The sequence below is a fragment of the Mustela nigripes genome, chromosome 12, assembly GCF_022355385.1.
Source record: "Mustela nigripes isolate SB6536 chromosome 12, MUSNIG.SB6536, whole genome shotgun sequence".
Taxonomy (NCBI): Eukaryota; Metazoa; Chordata; class Mammalia; order Carnivora; family Mustelidae; genus Mustela; species Mustela nigripes.
In genome coordinates this window covers 77,182,508-77,200,572 of record NC_081568.1, presented here as the reverse complement: position 1 = coordinate 77,200,572, position 18,065 = coordinate 77,182,508, and the positions used below count along the sequence as shown (strand labels likewise).

Genomic DNA, 18,065 nt, shown 5'->3' with positions numbered 1-18,065 from the left:
ATACAAATATTGAATCACTGTGTTGTACACGTGAGACTATTAGTGAGACTAATAGAATATTATTTGTCAACTGTACTTCAGTAAAATCAACAACAAAAAAATGAAGTTTAGTTCTTTGTTGCTAAACTCTAAGTTATAAAAGTGAAGAAACTATCTGCCTAATTAATTTCAGCCTTTTTTTTTTTTTTTTTTTTTTAAAGATTTTATTTATTTATTTGTCAGAGACAGAGGGAGAGAGAGCAAGCGAGCACAGGCAGACAAAGAGGCAGGCAGAGGCAGAGGAAGAAGCAGGCTCCCTGCCAAGCAAGGAGCCCGATGTGGGACTCGATCCCAGGACCCTGGGATCATGACCTGAGCCGAAGGCAGCTGCTTAACCAACTGAGCCACCCAGGCATCCCCAATTTCAGCCTTTAATGGAAATGTGTTATAGCCTAGTTGGACACTTGATTCCAATAGAAGGGAAATAATTCATTCACTTTTTTGAGGATAGAAAATAGTTCTTCTTCCTTTCTTTACAGCAAAAATCATGAACGTATGTTCACAAAATGTATTCAGTGTTAATTTTTAAAGTTTCTACGTATTTCCTCTCATCAGTTGTAAATAATGTATCTGACAATAAAATGGAAAAAGTTGAAATTTTCCACTTGTGCATTTTGAGCTTCTCAGAGGTATTATAAAACTCTGGAAATAATAATAAAAGATACTAGGCTTTATACAGTGCTTTTTGTTTGAGGAACTCCTATAAACACTAATGCATTGATCCTAACACAGTACTTGATTGTGACTTTAAAAGGTCATGAGTTAGTGCTGTTACAAAAAGAAGTTTAAAAAGATTGGAGGGGGAGCTCTAACTTATAAATATTGTTTAAAAAATATCTAGATAAAGGTTGATCTAGACAATAGAAAAAATAAAAAGGGAGATTTTTGTTATTTAACTTTGCTCTTAGTCTGTGATAGATTTTTATCCCTTTAATTTTTTTTTCATTTATTTATGAATCTTAAAGTCTGATTCCCTTCTTAGAGTAGTAAGCAGAATTGTTTTTTAAATTTTTAGCTCTTCTCAGCCAAGGCTTAAGCCTGTGATGGTTTTCTGAGTTTGTCACATTAACATAGCAATGCATTTTATTGGTCCTGAATTAGGAGATCATTGTTTTAATTTTCTTAGTTTAATATTTATGGTATGTAGCTGTTGATTTTGATGATTATGGTGGTCATGTGGCTTAATACTCAACTTTTTTGTGTTTTGTAGGTTTATTCTTCAGTCCAAGGAGGTAATTCACAGTCAACTATTAGAGAAACAGAAAATAGCAGAGGAAAAAATTAAAGAATTAGAGGTAAGTTTTAAGTGAATATTGACATTAAATTTTAAGAAAAAGCTAATTATCTCACTGTGTGATGTTAAGTGAAAACATATGCCTGCCAAAGTCATGTAATATTGTTTTCATTTTTTCAAATTGTGTTAGAACAATAAACCAATCATATTCATGACTGTGTAAGATTCCACCCCTCTCCCTGCAAAGGAACGAAAAAAGGAGGGAAGGAAGGAAGAAAACAGAATAGTCTCTTGGAAATTTAGAGAGTTTTGAAGATGGGATGCTGTTAATCTGAATGTATTTTCTCCATTGCCTTCAAAAGAACATGTCTGTTTTTAAAAACAAAGCAGGGGTGCCTGGGCATCTCAGTAAGTTGGGTGTCCAACTCTTGGTTTTGACTTGGGTTGTGGTCTCAGTGTGGTGAGACTGAGCCCTGCGTTGCGCTCCCTCCTCAGCACATAGTGTGCTTAGGTTTTCTGTCTCCTTCTGCCCCTCCCATTCGTTCTCTCTCTCACTCCTGCTCTCTCAGTAAAAATAGAAAAATCTTTAAAAAAAAGGGTGGGGGGCACCTGGGTGGCTCAGTCGTTAAGTTTCTGCCTTCAGCTCAGGTCATGGTCCCAGGATCCTGGGATTAAGCCCCACATCGCATCGGGCTCCCTGCTCTGTGGGAGGCCTGCTTCTCCCTCTCACACTCCCTTTGCTTGTGTTCCCTCTCTTGCTGTCTTTCTGTCAAACAAATAAATAAAATCTTAAAAAAAAAAAAAGATAACACATATATGTTTAAACACCACATATTGTGGTGGACTGGCTTGAGAGTGGGTAATGATAATAGTATTTAAAGGGTCTTGATGTTTGTCTCTTACGTATTGTAATTCATCTAACGTAGATAGGTATAACTATCTGAAGGATGGTTCTGCAATGAGGAAAAAAGTTTCTCTCTCTCTTTGTTTCTTTTTGCTAGGGAAAAAGGTGATGACAGAGTAACTTAGTAAATTCTTGGATAATTGGAATTTATTACATTTTCCATATACATTAAGACCTTTTCTTGGGCTTGAGTAGAAGGTCCATCCTATATATAGTAAAAGTTGGCCCGGGCAAAAGACTGGTTGTTATTTCTTTGGGGCCAAGATTTCCTGAAATGGGGGTGGTTGCAATGACTTCATAGGTCACTTTATCTAATTTTTGTGAGTACTGTTTGAGGCAGTAGTTCAGAATCTGACTCAGCCCTCTACGGAATTGGTGAGACACCCCCTGTATCCTCCTGGGGATTTCTTAGGGGCACCAACTTGGCATGGCCTGACTGTGTACTGTCTTAGGTTACTTAAGTTTATTTTTGACTACTGACCATAATTTAAACAAACTCGATAATAGATTTATAGCTTAGAAAGGTGTTTTGTAAAAACAAAACAATTAAGCATACAAGCAAAAGACAAAAAAAGAAAAACTTAACTTTTAGTGACCATGTTGTTATTGTGTCCTATTTTATCATTCTTGTTAGCCCAACTGTTCTAGATTGAATTTTATATCTTCTACTGTTCTCAAAGTAACTTTTTTTTTTTTTTTTAAGATTTTATTTATTTATTTGACAACAGAGATCACAAGTAGGCAGAGAGGCAGGCAGAGAAAGAGGAGAAAGCAGACTTCCTGCTGAGCAGAGAGCCCGATGTGGGTCTTGATCTCAGGAGCCTGGGATCATGACCTGAGCTGAAGGCAAAGGCTTTAACCCATTGAACCACCCAGGCACCCTCAAACAAAGTAACTTAAAAAAACTCAAAATAAAACTATTTCATGTAGATAAATGAAAACCTGTTTTTGCAGCTGTAGGTAAATATATCTAAAAATTATCCTGATGAATAAGTAACCAGATGTAAAGTACTGTGTATATGACTCTCTTTTTATGAAAACACAGAAAGTAAGAGCTCTGTATAAACATTCAGAATGATATGTCGGTGGGAGGGCGCCTGAATGGCTCTGTCTCTTAAGCATCTGCTTTCAGCTCAGGTCATGATCCTGGTTCTGGAATCAAGGCCCTTGTTGGGCTCCTGAGGAAGGAGCCTGCTTTTTTCTCTCCCTCTGGTGTTCCCCCTGCTTGTGCTTTCTCTCTCTGTCTCTGTCAAATAAATAAAATCTTTAAAAAAAAAAAATATGTCCGTATATGTATTACATTAACCCTGGTTACCCTAAGGAAATTAGGTGGGATATGGGCATGAAATTATTTTTTTTTATAATCTTTGCATTGGATAAATTATAGCAAGCACGTGTTAACTTTTATAATTGAAAAGAATATTACGGTAAAATTGCCACAGATGATTTTAGCATACTGTTCAGTTTTGATATATGTTAGGATTTTTTTTTTTTAAAGTAAGCTTGAAGTCACGATCCTGACATCAAGACCTGAGCTGAGATTAAGTTTTGGACGATTAATTGACTGAGCCTCTCAGACACCCCAGGAAATTTTTTTCCCCAAGTTACCTTTTTTTGGAGTTTTTCAAATATTGGTAGAGTATCCTGAATCTGCCAGATAATAGAAATAGATTAGCTGGCTTGTTGGTACTATTTGAAATGCTAATTGCAGCTACAAAAATGTTGCACAGTTAAACATCTTCTTTGCTAGAACATTTCACTGTGTTTTTTTATTTTTAATCTTTTATTTTACATGTTTTTTTAATATGACAAAAGCATCATAATGTGTACTGTAAAAAAAAGAAAAATAGCCAATAAATACAGCATGATTAAATGAAGGTGGTGTTTTCCCCTCTTCCCTGCACATCCCCAGATGTCACCTCTGCAGTTTGGTGTGTATCATTCCAAACTTTATTTTATAAACAAATTCATACACATGGATATACTTTTTTAAAAACAACTTTATTTTCTAAAAATATTTTTATTAGAGGGAGAGAGGGAGAGAGAGGCAGGCAGAGGGAGAAGCAGGCTCCCCATTGAGCCAAGTACCCCAATCAATGCAGGACTCGATCCCTGGGATCGTGACCCGAGCCAAAGGCAGGCACTTAACCAATTGAGCCACCCAGGTGTCCCTATACTTTTTTTTTTTTTTTTTTTTTTAGATTGTATTTATTAGACAGTAGGCGGAGAGGCAGACGGGGGAGGGGGGAGCAAGCTCCCTGCTGAGCAGAGAGCCCGATGTGGGGCTCGATCATGACCTGAGCCGAAGGCATTGGCTTTAACCCACTGAGCCACCCAGGTGCCCCACTATACTTTTTTTTTTTTTTTTAAATAAAGAGGAGTTATGATGTGTATACTGGTTTTCATCATTTGACAGTTTATCTTTCCATTTCTAGTTTATATTTTCCACTTTCTTGTTTTCTACTTCTCTTATCGTTGTAGGTTACCCAGTATTTAATTAATTGCATGATCCCTATCTCTGCATTTAGTATACTTTCCAATACTGCCCTAATATGTATTTTTAATAGTATCTCCCACTACACCCTCTCTTCTCTCCCCTTGAGTAATCCTATACTTTGCACTGCCGTACTCTTATAGTTTTGTTACCTCAGCCTGAAATGTATGCATGTACACAAGCCCACATGTGAACTAATGCATACATACATTGTTAATTGTAGTGTTCAGATTCTTTGTGTTTCTTACTGATTTTTTTTTTTTTTTTCTGATTATTCAGTTAATTATTGAGAGAGAAGTGTCAAATCTCTATGGTGAGGGCGCCTGGGTGGCTCAGTGGGTTAAGCTGCTGCCTTTGGCTCAGGTCATGATCTCAGGGTCCTGGGATCGAGTACCGCACCGTGCTCTCTGCTTGGCAGGGAGCCTGCTTCCTCCTCTCTCTCTCTCTGCCTGCCTATCTGCCTACTTGTGATCTCTCTCTGTCAAATAAATAAATAAAAATCTTAAAAAAAAAAAAAAACTCTATGGTGATACATACCAGTTTTTCCATTTTATAGCTTAGTGGGCACTGGTGTTTAGTGATCACTCTCTGTGTAGTTAAGTGCTCATTATTATTGTATACATAGTTTGGAGGATAGGTTTCATTTTGCTTTATCTGGGAATTTCTCAGGTCTTTTAAATATAATATTCTACTGACTTCTGGCTTCTGTTGTTGCTGGTAAGAAGTCATCTGTCAGCTTAATTGTTGTTCCTTTGTCTTTTTTCTCTGGTTACTTTTCTTTTCTTTTAAAGATTTTATTTATTTATTTATTTGACAGATAGAGATCACATGTAGGCAGAGAGGTGGGCAGACAGAGAGGAGGAAGCAGGCTCCCCACTGAGCAGAGAGCCCGACATGGGGCTCGATCCCAGGACCCTGGGATCATGACCTGAGCTGAAGGCAGAGGCTTTAACCCACTGAGCCACCCAGGCGCCCCTCTCTGGTTACTTTTATGTATTTATTTAAAATGTTTATTTATTTGAGAGAGCCTGTACACGAGTCGGGGATGGAGTAGAGGAAGAAGAGAGAGTATCCTCAGACACCCCGCTGAGCGAGGAGCCAGACATGGGGCTGGATCCCAGGACCTCAAGATCGTGACCTGAGCCAAAACCAAGAGTTAGCTGCCCAACTGGCTAATCGACACAGGCACCCCTCTGGTTACTTTCTTTCTTTTTTTTTAAGATTTTATTTCTTTATTTGAGAGAGAGAGAGAGATAGTGAGAGAGAATACAAGTGGGGGTAGGGAGAGGGAGAAGCAGGCTCCTTGCTGAGCAGGGACTCTGATGTGGGGTTTGATTTCAGGACCCTGGGACCATGACCTAAGCCAAAGGCAGATGCCTAACGGACAGAGCCATCCAGGTGCTCCCACTCTCATTACTTTTAATATTCTCTTTGTCTTTCATGTTTTGTGGTTTCTTTGGGATATGTTTAAGTGTGGAGTTAGTCTTTTTATTATTTTATTTTCCTTTTTTTTTTTAAAGATTTTATTTATTAATCTGACAATGAGAGAGCACTAGTAGGGGGGACAATGGGGAGAGAGAGAGAGAAGGAGACTCCCTGCCAAAGCAGGGAGCCAGATGCGGCACTCTATCCCAGGACCATGGGATCATGACCTGAGCCGAAGGCAGATGCCTAACCATCTGAGCCGCCCAGGTGCCCCATACCCATATTTTCTTAATCCTACTTGGTTTAAGTTGGGTTTCCTGAATCTGAGGATTAAGATCTTCCATCAGCTCTGGAAAATTCTTTTTTTTCTTTTTCTTTAAAAGATTTTATTTTGTTTCTTAGAGACAGAACAGGAACTGGGGGAAGGAGCTGAGGGGGAGGGAGAAGCAGACTCCCCACTGAGCCGGGAGCCCTGTGTTGGGCTCCATGCTAGGACATTGGGATCATGACCTTATTAGAAGGTAGACACTTAATCGATTGAGCCACCTGGGCCCCCCAGTTCTGGAAAATTCTTATATTTCTGAATATTATTTCTTCCCTATTTTCTCTATTAAGTGGTATTTCCTTCTGGAATTCCTCCCCCCACCCCCACCTTTAAAGCAACTGTTTCCACCATTGGCAGTCACATCTTTTTGTTATTGTTGTTAAAGATTTTATTTATTTATTTGACAGAGAAAGAGCACAAGCAGGGGGAGCAGCAGGCAGAGGGAGAGGGAGAAGCAGGCTTCCCACTGAGCAGGGGGGCTGACGTGGAGCTCAATCCCAGGACCCTGGGATCATGACCTGACACATAGGCAGCCTCTTAACCGACTGAGCCACCCAGGCACCCCTGCAATAGCATCTTAACTGGCTGTTTTAGTTTTTTCTTTTTCACATCTCTGGTTTCCCCCTCATCAATTCTTTTAATGTATTTAAGCTACAATATCCTTTGTTACATATTAGGAAATCTGGTCCTGTTATGCCTGTGTAAAACCCATCATTGTTCTTGGGTAAAGTTCAGACTTGTTAACATCCTTCAAGGCTTTTTGTGAAATGACTCCTGTCTATTTCTCTCATCTCCCTCATTTCCTTTGCCTTCTTTTTTCTTTTCTTTTCTTTTCTTTCTTTTTTAAAGATTTTATTTATTTGAGAGAAACTGAAACAGATAGTGAGAGAGCATGAGTGGGGAGGAGAGAGAGAAGCAGCCTCTCGACCAGTGGGGAGAGCAATATGGGGCTAGATCCCAAGATCCTGGGATCATGACCTGAGCTGAGGGAAATTGCTTAATCAACTAAGCCACCCAGGTGCCCCTCTTTGCTGCCTTTTACATTTTATACTCCAGCCTTTCAGAAATAATTCTGTTTTTAGAACTTGCTGTGCTTTCTTTGTTTCTATTAGATCTTTGGAAAAAATAATTTCCTCCACTGGGGAACTTTCTCCTCCTGTAGTTATTAGTGGCTCCATATATTAATACTCAAGATCTTAGTTTAGGGCTACTTCTAGGAAGCTTTTTCTGATTCCTCAGTCTTTTTTTTTTTTTTTTTTAAGATTTTATTTATTTATTTGACAGAGAGAAATCACAAGTAGATGGAGAGGCAGGCAGAGAGAGAGAGGGAAGCAGGCTCTCCGCTGAGCAGAGAGCCTGATGCGGGACTCGATCCCAGGACTCTGAGATCATGACCTGAGCCGAAGGCAGCGGCTTAACCCACTGAGCCACCCAGGCGCCCCTCTGATTCCTCAGTCTTTTTTTTTTTTTTTTTTTTAAAGATTTTATTTATTTACTTGAGAGAGAGACAGTGAGAGAGAGCATGAGCGAGGAGAAGGTCAGAGAGCGAAGCAGACTCCCCATGAGCTGGGAGCCCGATGTGGGACTCGATCCCAGGACTCCGGGATCATGACCTGAGCCGAAGGCAGTCGTCCAACCAACTGAGCCACCCAGGTGTCCCTGATTCCTCAGTCTTAAATCAGGTCCTTTTTCCTTATTCTCTCTAATGATTTTATCAGTTTCATACCACAGTATGGTAATTTGAGCATAAAAACTATCACCACTTGAGATAATTACAAATAGGGTTTCCTGGGGGCATCTGGGTGACTCAGTTGGTTAAGCGGCTACCTTGGGCGCAGGTCGTGATCTCAGGGTCCTGGGATCAAGTCCTGTGTTGGTCTCCCTACTGAGTGAGGAGTCTGCTTCTCCCTCTGTCCCTCCCCACTGCTTGCTCTCTCTCTCTCCTCTTTCTCTTTCAGGTATTAGTACCTGAAATGTTCCTTTCATATAGGGAGTTATGTTACTTACTGCAAGGGTAAAGGCAAGTACTAGCTAATTGGGCAGGTAGTCTTACTGTCTTTTCTGTCTTTTTATTCTTAACACTCCTGTGTTTACAAAATACTACCCAAATGTTGGGTTATTCTTTGAACCGTAGTCATTTTACTGGGATTGATGAGAAAATATTTTCATTAACAGATTCACAGTACAATAGTGTTTTTTAGATTTTTATCTGTCCTTTATAAAGATGGTAAATCTTTATAAATCAAATTCTGGGAGGAACAAACATCATTTAATCCTAATGGTAATTAGTATAGACCAATGATGCTGATCTTGTTTAAGAGAAAATATAAAATGATGGCTTTAGTATGATAGAGTAACCATGTTATTTATGTCTGTTTTTTACCCATTCTGATAGTTTTTGGGGGGGGCACCTGAGTGGCTCATTTGGTTAAGCATCTGCCTTTGACTCAGATCATGATCCTGGAGTCCTGGGACTGAGCCCCACCCTGGGTTCCCCGCTCACCGGGAAGCCTGCTTCTCCCTCTTTGCTTGTGTTCCCTCTTTCACTGTCTCTCTCTCTGTGTCAAATAAATAAATAAAATCTTTTAAAAAATTCTAGTAATTTTTAAGTAAAATAGCTGAAAGTATATATGATACATAATACAGTATATGTTGTTAGAAAAGTACAAAAGCTTAATTTCTTAAATGACATGAGTATAATTGGGATTTGGAATCATAACTGTGAGTTTTCTTTTTTAATATTTTATTTTTTTCTTTGACAGAGGGAGATCACAAGTAGACAGAGAGAGGTGGGCAGAGAGAGGGCGGAAGCAGGCTCCCTGCCAAGCAGAGAGCCTGATGTGGGGCTTGATCCCAGGACCCTGAGACCATGACCCGAGCTGAAGGCAGAGGCTTTAACCACTGAGCCACCCAGGTGCCCCCATGACTCTGAGTCTTATCTGTTTTTTTTTTTTTTTTTAAGATTTTAAAATTACTTTTAAGTTATCTTTATACCCAATGCAGGGCTTGAACTTACAAGCCTAAGATCAAGAGTTGCACTCTCCACCAACTGAGTCAGCCAGGTACCTCTCATCTGTCTTTGTAAAAATAATTTTCTTTTTGAAATGTACAACATTGCTACAGTGAGAATATAGAAGTTGTTTTTTGTTATTTTGTTTTGTTTGAGAAAATTCAGTTTTAGTTAAAGTTGAGTTACAACATTATTGATTGAGGAAATATGTTCTAAAGAGTGAAAAAAAATACTTCCTGTATTTTTTGCTCATTTTTTTTGAAGTAAGAAGGGTATAATTTATGCAGTTTTTTTTGCTTTTAAAAAAAAATTGGATTCAGCTTTCAGATGAGCCTAGAGCTCAATTTCTGACCCTCTTGCCTTATGAATCTCAACGTTTTGGAATCCTTGAGATAACTGTAAGCTTTCAGTGATGTGTTTGAGCGCATTTTGAAAACCAGGTTCATGCTTAGGTTTGCTCCCTTGTTCCAGGTGAGGGGCAATTATTGCTTGAGCCTCATCTGCATTTAGTCTAAAGTCCTCATTAGCTTTTAGACACCCATGTGTACTGGGTGGCCACTTTCTCTCCTTTATCTTTGACGTGGTCACCACACCTTCCACTACCCTGGTTAACTTAGCAGTGACATAATTAAAATAAGAGTAAGGAAACCCAGGACATTCTGGCCTGCATAATGCCGCTTCTGACGCAAAATATTATAATCTCAGGGTTGTGAAATAGCTCTGTAGCTCATGCTGTAAATAAAATCTAAAAAACTATAAAAGTCCCAACTCTTGCACAAAAAAACGACAATTTTGGTCAGATAGTGGTTCCTGAAACAAGGAGGAAGAATAGTGGCAGGGCAACTGGTAGGAGGTGCTTGTGACATTCTGCAGTTGGCTGAGTTTTGAGACTCTGATGAGAAAATGTTTTGGAGGAGTTCCCATGATTGAGAAAGTTTTACTCTGCCTATTGAAGATCATTTTTTCCATAGCATGGGTGGTAACTGGTAGGCACTTGGCTGGATGTCCATGTTTTGCCCTGAGTACTTCATTTTTAAGGTGGCACCACTGTGGAAACTATGGGAACCCCTCTTTGGAGGTGATGTCAGATGGACATTATTACATGATAGACAGTGATTCTGTGATGTTTCGAGAGAAGGACAGGTGAGAGAAGAGCAAGTGATGGGATTTTTTTTTTTTTTAATTTTAAAGATATTTATTTATTTATTTGACAGAGAGAGATCACAAGTAGGCTGAGAGGCAGGCAGAGAGAGAGAGGGAAGCAGGTTCCCGCTGAGCAGAGAGCCCGATGCGGAGCTCCATCCCAGGACCCTGAGATCATGACCTGAGCCGAAGGCAGTGGCTTAATCCACTGAGCCACCCAGGCGCCCCCAGTGATGGGATTTTAAAAAACACATTAAACAAGAATTATACTCAGTGCTGGCATAGCTCAAAATTTAGAATCCATTAAGAAGTTAGTCATTTATTTTGTAGTGAAATATAGCATTTAAAATAAAAAAAGGGGCGCCTGGGTGGCTCATTGGGTTAAAGCCTCTGCTTTCTGCTCAGGTCATGATCCCAGGATTCTTGGATCAGGCTCTCTGCTCAGCGGGGAAACCTGCTTCCCCCCTCTCTCTCTGCGTGCCTGTCTCCCTACTTGTGATCTCTGTCTGTCTAATAAATAAATAAAATCTTAAAAAAAACCACCTCAAAATACATAGAGCTTAATACAAATTGACATGCATCAGGCTCTCCCACTCTTTTCTTCCCTTAATCACAGTGCCATCCCTGCCCCTTCCTATAGCTATAACCCTGATTTTTGTGATAGGTATTAACTTTTTCCTTTAAGTTTTCATTTAAATTCCGTTTAGTTAACGTACAGTGTACTGGTGCACCTTCTTGGCTCAAGTCATGATACCAGCGTCCTGGGATTGAGCTGCACGTTGAGTCCCATGTTGTGCTCCCTGCTCAATGGAGAGTTTGCTTCTCCCTCTGCCCCTCCCCCGATTATGCTTTCTCTCTCTTTCTCAGATAAATAAATGAAATCCTCAGCCCCCTCCCCCAAATCCAAACAAACCATATAGTATACCCTTAGTTTCAAATGTATCATATAGTGATTTAGCACTTCCATACGTCACAGGTGCTCATCACAAGTGTACTCCTTAATCCCCATCACCTGCTTAACGCATCCCTTCACGCACCTCCCTTCTGGTAACAATCAGTTTGTTCTTTATAAGTAAGAGTCTGCTTCTTGGTTTGCCTCTTTTTCTTTCTTTTCCTTTTGCCTATTTGTTTTTTTCTTAAATTCCACATGTGAGTGAAATCATATGGTATTTGTCTTTCTCTGACCGATTTATTTGCCAGCATAATACTGTCTAGCTCCATTCATGTCATTGGAAATGGCAACATTTCATTTTTTTTAATGGCTGAATAATATATACCATATCTTTATCTAGTCATCAGTTGGTGGACATTTGGGCTATTTCCATAATTTGGCTCTTGTAGGTAATGCTGCTGTAAGTATCAGGGCGCATGTATCCCTTTGAATTAGTACTGTTTTTGTTCTTTGGGTAAATACCTAGTTGAGTGATGCTAAATTGTAGTTTTACTTTTAACTTTCTGAGGCATCTCCATATTGTTTTCCAGCATAACTGCACCAGTTTGCATTCCCACTAACATTGCATGAGGGTTCTTATTTCTTTGCATCCTTGCCAGCACCTGTTGTTTCTTGTGTTTTTGATTTTAGTCATTTTGACAGGTGTGAGGTGATCTCTCATTGGTAGTTGTGATTTGCATTTCCCTAATGAGCAGTGTTAAGCCTTTTTAGTATGTCTGTTGGATGTCTGTATGTCTCTCTTGGAAATATGTCTGTTTATGTCTACTGCCTGTTTTTTAATTGGATTATTCATTTTTGGGGTGTTGAGTCTAACAAGTTCTTGATATATTTTATTTATTTATTTTAGAGAGGGAGAGAGAGTATGTGCCTGAGCAGGGCCTGGGGCAGAGAGAGAGAGAGGGAGAAAGAGAATCCCAAGCTGACTCCCTGCTAAGCATGGAGTACAGTGCTGAACTCAGTCTCAGGACCCCAAGATCATGACCTGAGCTGAAATCAAGAGTCAGGCGCTTAAGTGGGTGAGCCACCCAGGTGCCCTGGCTGCCTTTTTTACTTTTGTTGATAGATTCCTTCTCTGTGCAGAAGCTTTTTATTTTGATGTAGTCCCAATAGTTTATTTTTGCTTTTGTTTCCCTTGCCTCAGGAGTTATAATCTAGAAAGAAGTTGCTATGTCTGATGTCAAACAAGTTACTGCCTTTGTTCTCTTCTAGGACTTTTATGGTTTCAGGTCTCACCTTTGGTGCTTAGTCCATTTTGAATTTATTTTTTAAAAAAAGATTTTATTTATTTATTTGACAGAGATCACGAGTAGGCAGGGAGGCAGGCAGAGAGAGAGGAGGAAGCAGGCTCCCCGCCGAGCAGAGAGCCCAATGCGGGACTCGATCCCAGAACGCTGGGATCATGACCTGAGACAAAGGCAGAGGCTTTAACCCACTGAGCCACCCAGCTGCCCCCATTTTGAATTTATTTTGTGTATAGTGTAAGAAAGCGGTCTAGTCTCAGTCTTTTGCTTGTAGCTGTCTAGTTTTCCCAGCACCATTTTTTGAAGAGATAGTCTCTTCTCATTGCATACTCTTTCCTGCTTGTTGAAGATTAATTGACCATACAATTATGGGTTCATTTCTCAGTCTTTTTTTTTTTTTTAAAGATTTTATTTATTTATTTGTCAGAGAGAGAGGAGCGAGAGCGAGCACAGGCAGACAGAGTGGCAGGCAGAGGCAGAGGGAGAAGCAGGCTCCCTGCCAATGTGGATGTGGGAGCCGGATGTGGGACTTGATCCCAGGACGCTGGGATCATGACCTGAGCTGAAGGCAGCTGCTTAACCAACTGAGCCACCCAGGTGTCCCGATTTCTCAGTTTTCTTTTGGGTTCCATTGAACTGTGTGTCTGTTTTTGTGCTAGTACCAAACTGTCTTGATGACTACAGCTTTGTAGTATGACATGAAGTCTGGAGTTGTGATGCCTCTAGCTTTTCTTTTCTTTTCTTTCTTTTTTTAGAAATGATTTTATTTATTTATTTGACAGAGATGACAAGCACACAGAGAGGCAGGCAGAGAGGGGGAAGCAGGTTCCCCACTGAGCAGAGAGCCCAATATGGGGCTCCATCCCAGGACCCTGAGATCATGACCTGAGCCAAAGGCAGAGGCTTAACCCACTGAGCCACCCAGGCGCCCTTGCTTTTCTTTTTCAAGATTGCTTTGGCTATTTGGGGTCTTTTGTGGTTCCATACAAATTTTAGGATTGTTTGTTCTAGCCCTGTGAAAAATGTTGTTAGTGTTTTGATAGGGATTGTATGAATGTGTAGATTGCTTTGAGTAGTATGGACATTTTAACAATATTTGTTCTTGCCTCCATGAGCATGGAATGTCTTTCTGTTTCTTGTGTCATCTTTAATTTCTTTCATCAGTGTTAAGGTTTCAGAGTACAGGTCTTGTACCTCTTTGGTTAGGTTTATTCCGAGGTATCTTACTGTTTTTGGTGCAATTGTATTCTTTTCCTTTCTCCTTTTTAAAAATTTTACCACCTAGGGACGCCTGGGTGGCTCAGTTGGTTAAGCAGCTGCCTTCGGCTCAGGTCATGATCCCAGCGTCCTGGGATCGAGTCCCACATCGGGCTCCTTGCTCGGCGGGGAGCCTGCTTCTACCTCTGCCTCTGCTTGCCATTCTGTCTGCCTGTGCTGGCTCTCTCTCCCTCCCTCCCTCTCTCTGATAAATAAATAAAAATAAAATAAAATAAAATCTTAAAAAAAAAAATTTTACCACCTATATATATCCCCCCCAAACAGTGTATTTTACTTCCGTTTGTTCTTACGCTTCATATGAACAAAATCACTCTATATGTATTTTTTGCCTCCTTTTGATCACCGTTGTGTTTGTGAGGTATGTCTGTGTTACTCGAGATTGTGATTTGTTCATTTTCATTGCTGTATGTTATTCCATTATGTAGAGTTACCACAATTTATCTTCATAGAGAGTCCATTTTTATTCTTAACAAGTCAAGATGTTTAATAGAATGTACAATTAATCTTTAGTCATTTGCTGAAGGGAGCTCTTTTTCAGAGACCTATGCTGCTCTGACCCAAGACTTTGAGTACTAAAGTATAAAATGTCTGTACTCTAAAAATTAGCTTGATGGTATCCCACCTCCAGCTAGGTCACTAGACCCTCTGAGTGGCTTTTTTGTTGTTAAAAAAAATAATTGCAAGTTAGTAAATTCATCTCTGTTCCATGTTTTGACTTGGAGAGTCCTCAGTGATGTTTCTCTTGCCATCCCATACTTTGGGATTTCAGATATGAATACTTATCTCTTTATAGAATTTCATTTGCATTCTCAACATTTATAAAAATGGGTGTTTGTTTTAAAATAGTTTTTAGTTATTTAAGACTTAAATCTTAAAGAGCCTGATGGTTGGAAGCCCTAAAGTTTGTAGTGAACTATATATATTCTCTCTCTCCTGGTGTCTTAAGGCTTAATGTAGCTGCATAATCTTCCTCTTTGGCTTTTGGAGAAAAATGAGTCTGAAAAAGCCCAATATGCTCTTTTTCTGGTTGAGTATTCTTTGTTGGTTATTAGCAGTATTTTCAATGCCTCTGTCAGTGTATATGTTTTGTTATGATCCAAGATCTAATATTTACCCAATGTAAACTGTGAGGTATTTCACTTCCTTATTAGAAATATTTCAGTTCAGGGATGCCTGGCTGTCTCAGTCAGTATAACATGTGACTCTTTATTTCAGGGTTGTCAGTTTGAGTCGTACATTGGGGATAGAGTTTACTTCAAAAATAGTATTTCAGCTCTGGTGAGAACTCAGATGTGATCCTTTCAAATAGATTTGGCCTGTTAACTAGACAGTCTTCCTTATTTGTAAAATACATATTACAAATATTTTACACATAACACTGCTCTGATTTCATTTGTTGACTGATATGTGTGTCTTCATTTTATAGTTAAGGTAAAAGAAGGATTTGCATTCCAATTAGACTTGAGTCAAGCTTTCTGCATCTTCAGTCTATTAATCCTTTATTGTAGAATGCATTCCCAGGGTGCCTTGATTTCCTTCTTAGAATATTTGTCTATATCCACACCAGACTATCCCTTTAAGTGCTTCAGAGGGTTGTTGACTGACCTCAAGTTTCACTGTTTTGTATTTTTTGTGATCTGACTTTTCTCTGTGCCTAACCATGATTATTTGTCTTTATCCTCCTCCCTCCCATGCATGAGAGTTCCTGCAGTCACTTTCAGCCTGTCTAGAGAATGATTTCTTTGATGAGTTAGACTTTGAATTTCCTTTCATGTTACTGCATGCCTCCCTGCTCTTGTATCTAGATGGTAAGGGGATGTTAATCAGTATATTTTCTTTACTCTAGATTCTGAGTCTGGTCAGTCCTTACAAACACAAGTCTTCCCTAACCCGAAGTAATAGATACTGGCCAGAGGGAGTGAGTTGTTCGAAACTCAGTGTGGACAGGCCACACCTGTACTAATGAGCACACTGTGCATGTCGGCTCAAAAGAACAAGATCCATACTGATATTTGAACCATAAATAGAGATCTCCAAGTCTACTAGATTTACAACAGAGCATTCATTACCCTAGATTCCTAATTTAAATACCTTCTGCTGAGTTAGGAGTTCTGAATTCTACCCCCTGCTGTACTCTAAGCTTCAGTGTCCTCATCTGTAAAATGAGAGATTGGATTAGAAGATATGTGCGGGCAGTTCTGTTAAATTTATTGTTATAGCCTTGGTATTCTTCTGAATTGAAACTTGAGGAGCAAAAATGCCCTCTTAAAAAAAGATGGAAGGAGGCAAAACAAAACAAAAACCAGTTTCCTTTCATGTCCAGATTTAATTTAAAAAGTTAATTGGAATCCTTTTCTTTGAAGGTAAAATAAAAGTAGTTTTCTGCTCACAGCTTTGTGATTTAAAATGTAGTAAAAGGTAACATTTCTTTTGATATCTTTGTAGTAGTTGCTTAAATTACAGTAATTGCTTGTGATAGTTTAAGGTATATATTGGGCATTACCTGTTTTAGAGATACTTTTGCATGGAGCTGTATTATTAATCCCACATATGTAAGTTAAAATAACAGACCCAGAAAGACATCATTTTATTCGTTTGTAGAGCTTTATTTTATACTGTCTTATAATACATCATACTTGGAATAGTGGCAAAAAATGTTCAGAAATTGTTCATAAATCATAAAATTCCTGAACATACATAGACATTTTACCTTACTAAACAATAAAAAAAGTATTTTTATGAATTTTAATCTGCTGAAGCAGATAGTTCTACTACGTTATCCCTTTTGTTTTTTCATTTTTTCTGAGAATTTTTAGTACATTATTTCGTTTATAAATAGAGTGTCTGTGGGCGGTGCTTTCTTCCTAATTTTGATTAATTAGAGGAGTTTCTCCTTCCTCACTTAAGCTTATTTCAATTCTTTCACCTGTCACCAGCATAATAAAAATATTTGAATTCCATCACTATTCATGAAGCCCTTCTTTTGGGTACATAATTATCTTGTGATGGAATTCTTCCAGAATGGACACAGATGCATTTTACTCCTAACTTTTGTGTAAAACAACTTAGTTCATTTTATTCTGCTTTTGTTTTTAAGAAAACACATGTGAGGGTGGAACAATCCTCCAGATCAGGAAGCATTATCGGTTTCCACTGATGTTTTATATGGACTCTGTTTTTATGTGAGACTCTAAAAGCTCAAACTCTGCATGATGCTATGAAGACATGGAAAATGATTCTTTCTTAGGGTTGGAGGAAGTGATGACTAGTGTTTTTTTGCTGGTAGTATCTGATAGTCCCCCCTCCCTTTAGCTATTCTAGGCATGTTTAGTTGTCAGGCGTTGTCGGACTAAATTGCTAAAAATAATAAATAAGGGGGAGGCTGTTCTAAGGCCAGATCTTGCCGCTGTCTGTAATCTGTTTAATTTAGTTCCTAGGGAGAAAGGGCAAAAGGAACATGGTGCCATTCCCACTGAATGGATTTTTTGTTTAAAGTGCTGACAAGAACATTGTTTGAACTCTCCTTTTTCCTAAGCCCCGGTGGGCTTACGCACCCACATCCACTTGCAGAGTACAGCCAGTGCTGGGGGACTCAGAGCATGCTCCAGTCAATAGTTATGCTAGAGGTTAACCAGGTGATTGCGGTCTTTTCCTAGCCTTTTAATGTGGCTTTTGGCAGTGGAAATGCACAGTTAGTGTGTGAGAGAGAGTGAGAAGGAGAGAACGGTGTTTACAGATGGGAGAATGAGTGTGAGAATAAAGAAATCTTTCTGTTCAGTCCTTTTCCCTAACTCATTGTTCAGAGAGTCAGGTTGTTTGATGAAATTACCTCATGGTTGAGCCCGGTATACCTGTGCAATTTTAACCCACAGCGCCAGCATGAAGTTCTACTTGTATTTGGCTCTTGACCTCTCTTTGCTTTCAGTTTTTTCTAATAATAGAAATAACTTTCTATAAAGTAGACATAGCAATCTAGTACTTGTTTGTAAAGCAAAGGAATTCACAAAGGAATGATTTATA

The 18,065-nt window shown here is 39.2% G+C and overlaps 1 protein-coding gene across 2 annotated transcripts in view; it reads left to right on the top strand.

Annotated features, from left to right (window-relative positions):
* Positions 1–18,065, top strand: part of PFDN1 (prefoldin subunit 1) — a 69,034-nt gene that overhangs the window by 30,567 nt on the left and 20,402 nt on the right. For both annotated transcript variants that reach the window (XM_059417726.1, XM_059417725.1), the window contains exon 3: positions 1,250–1,334. In XM_059417726.1, the coding sequence (XP_059273709.1) occupies positions 1,250–1,334 (85 nt within the window). The remainder of the gene's footprint in view (positions 1–1,249; positions 1,335–18,065) is intronic.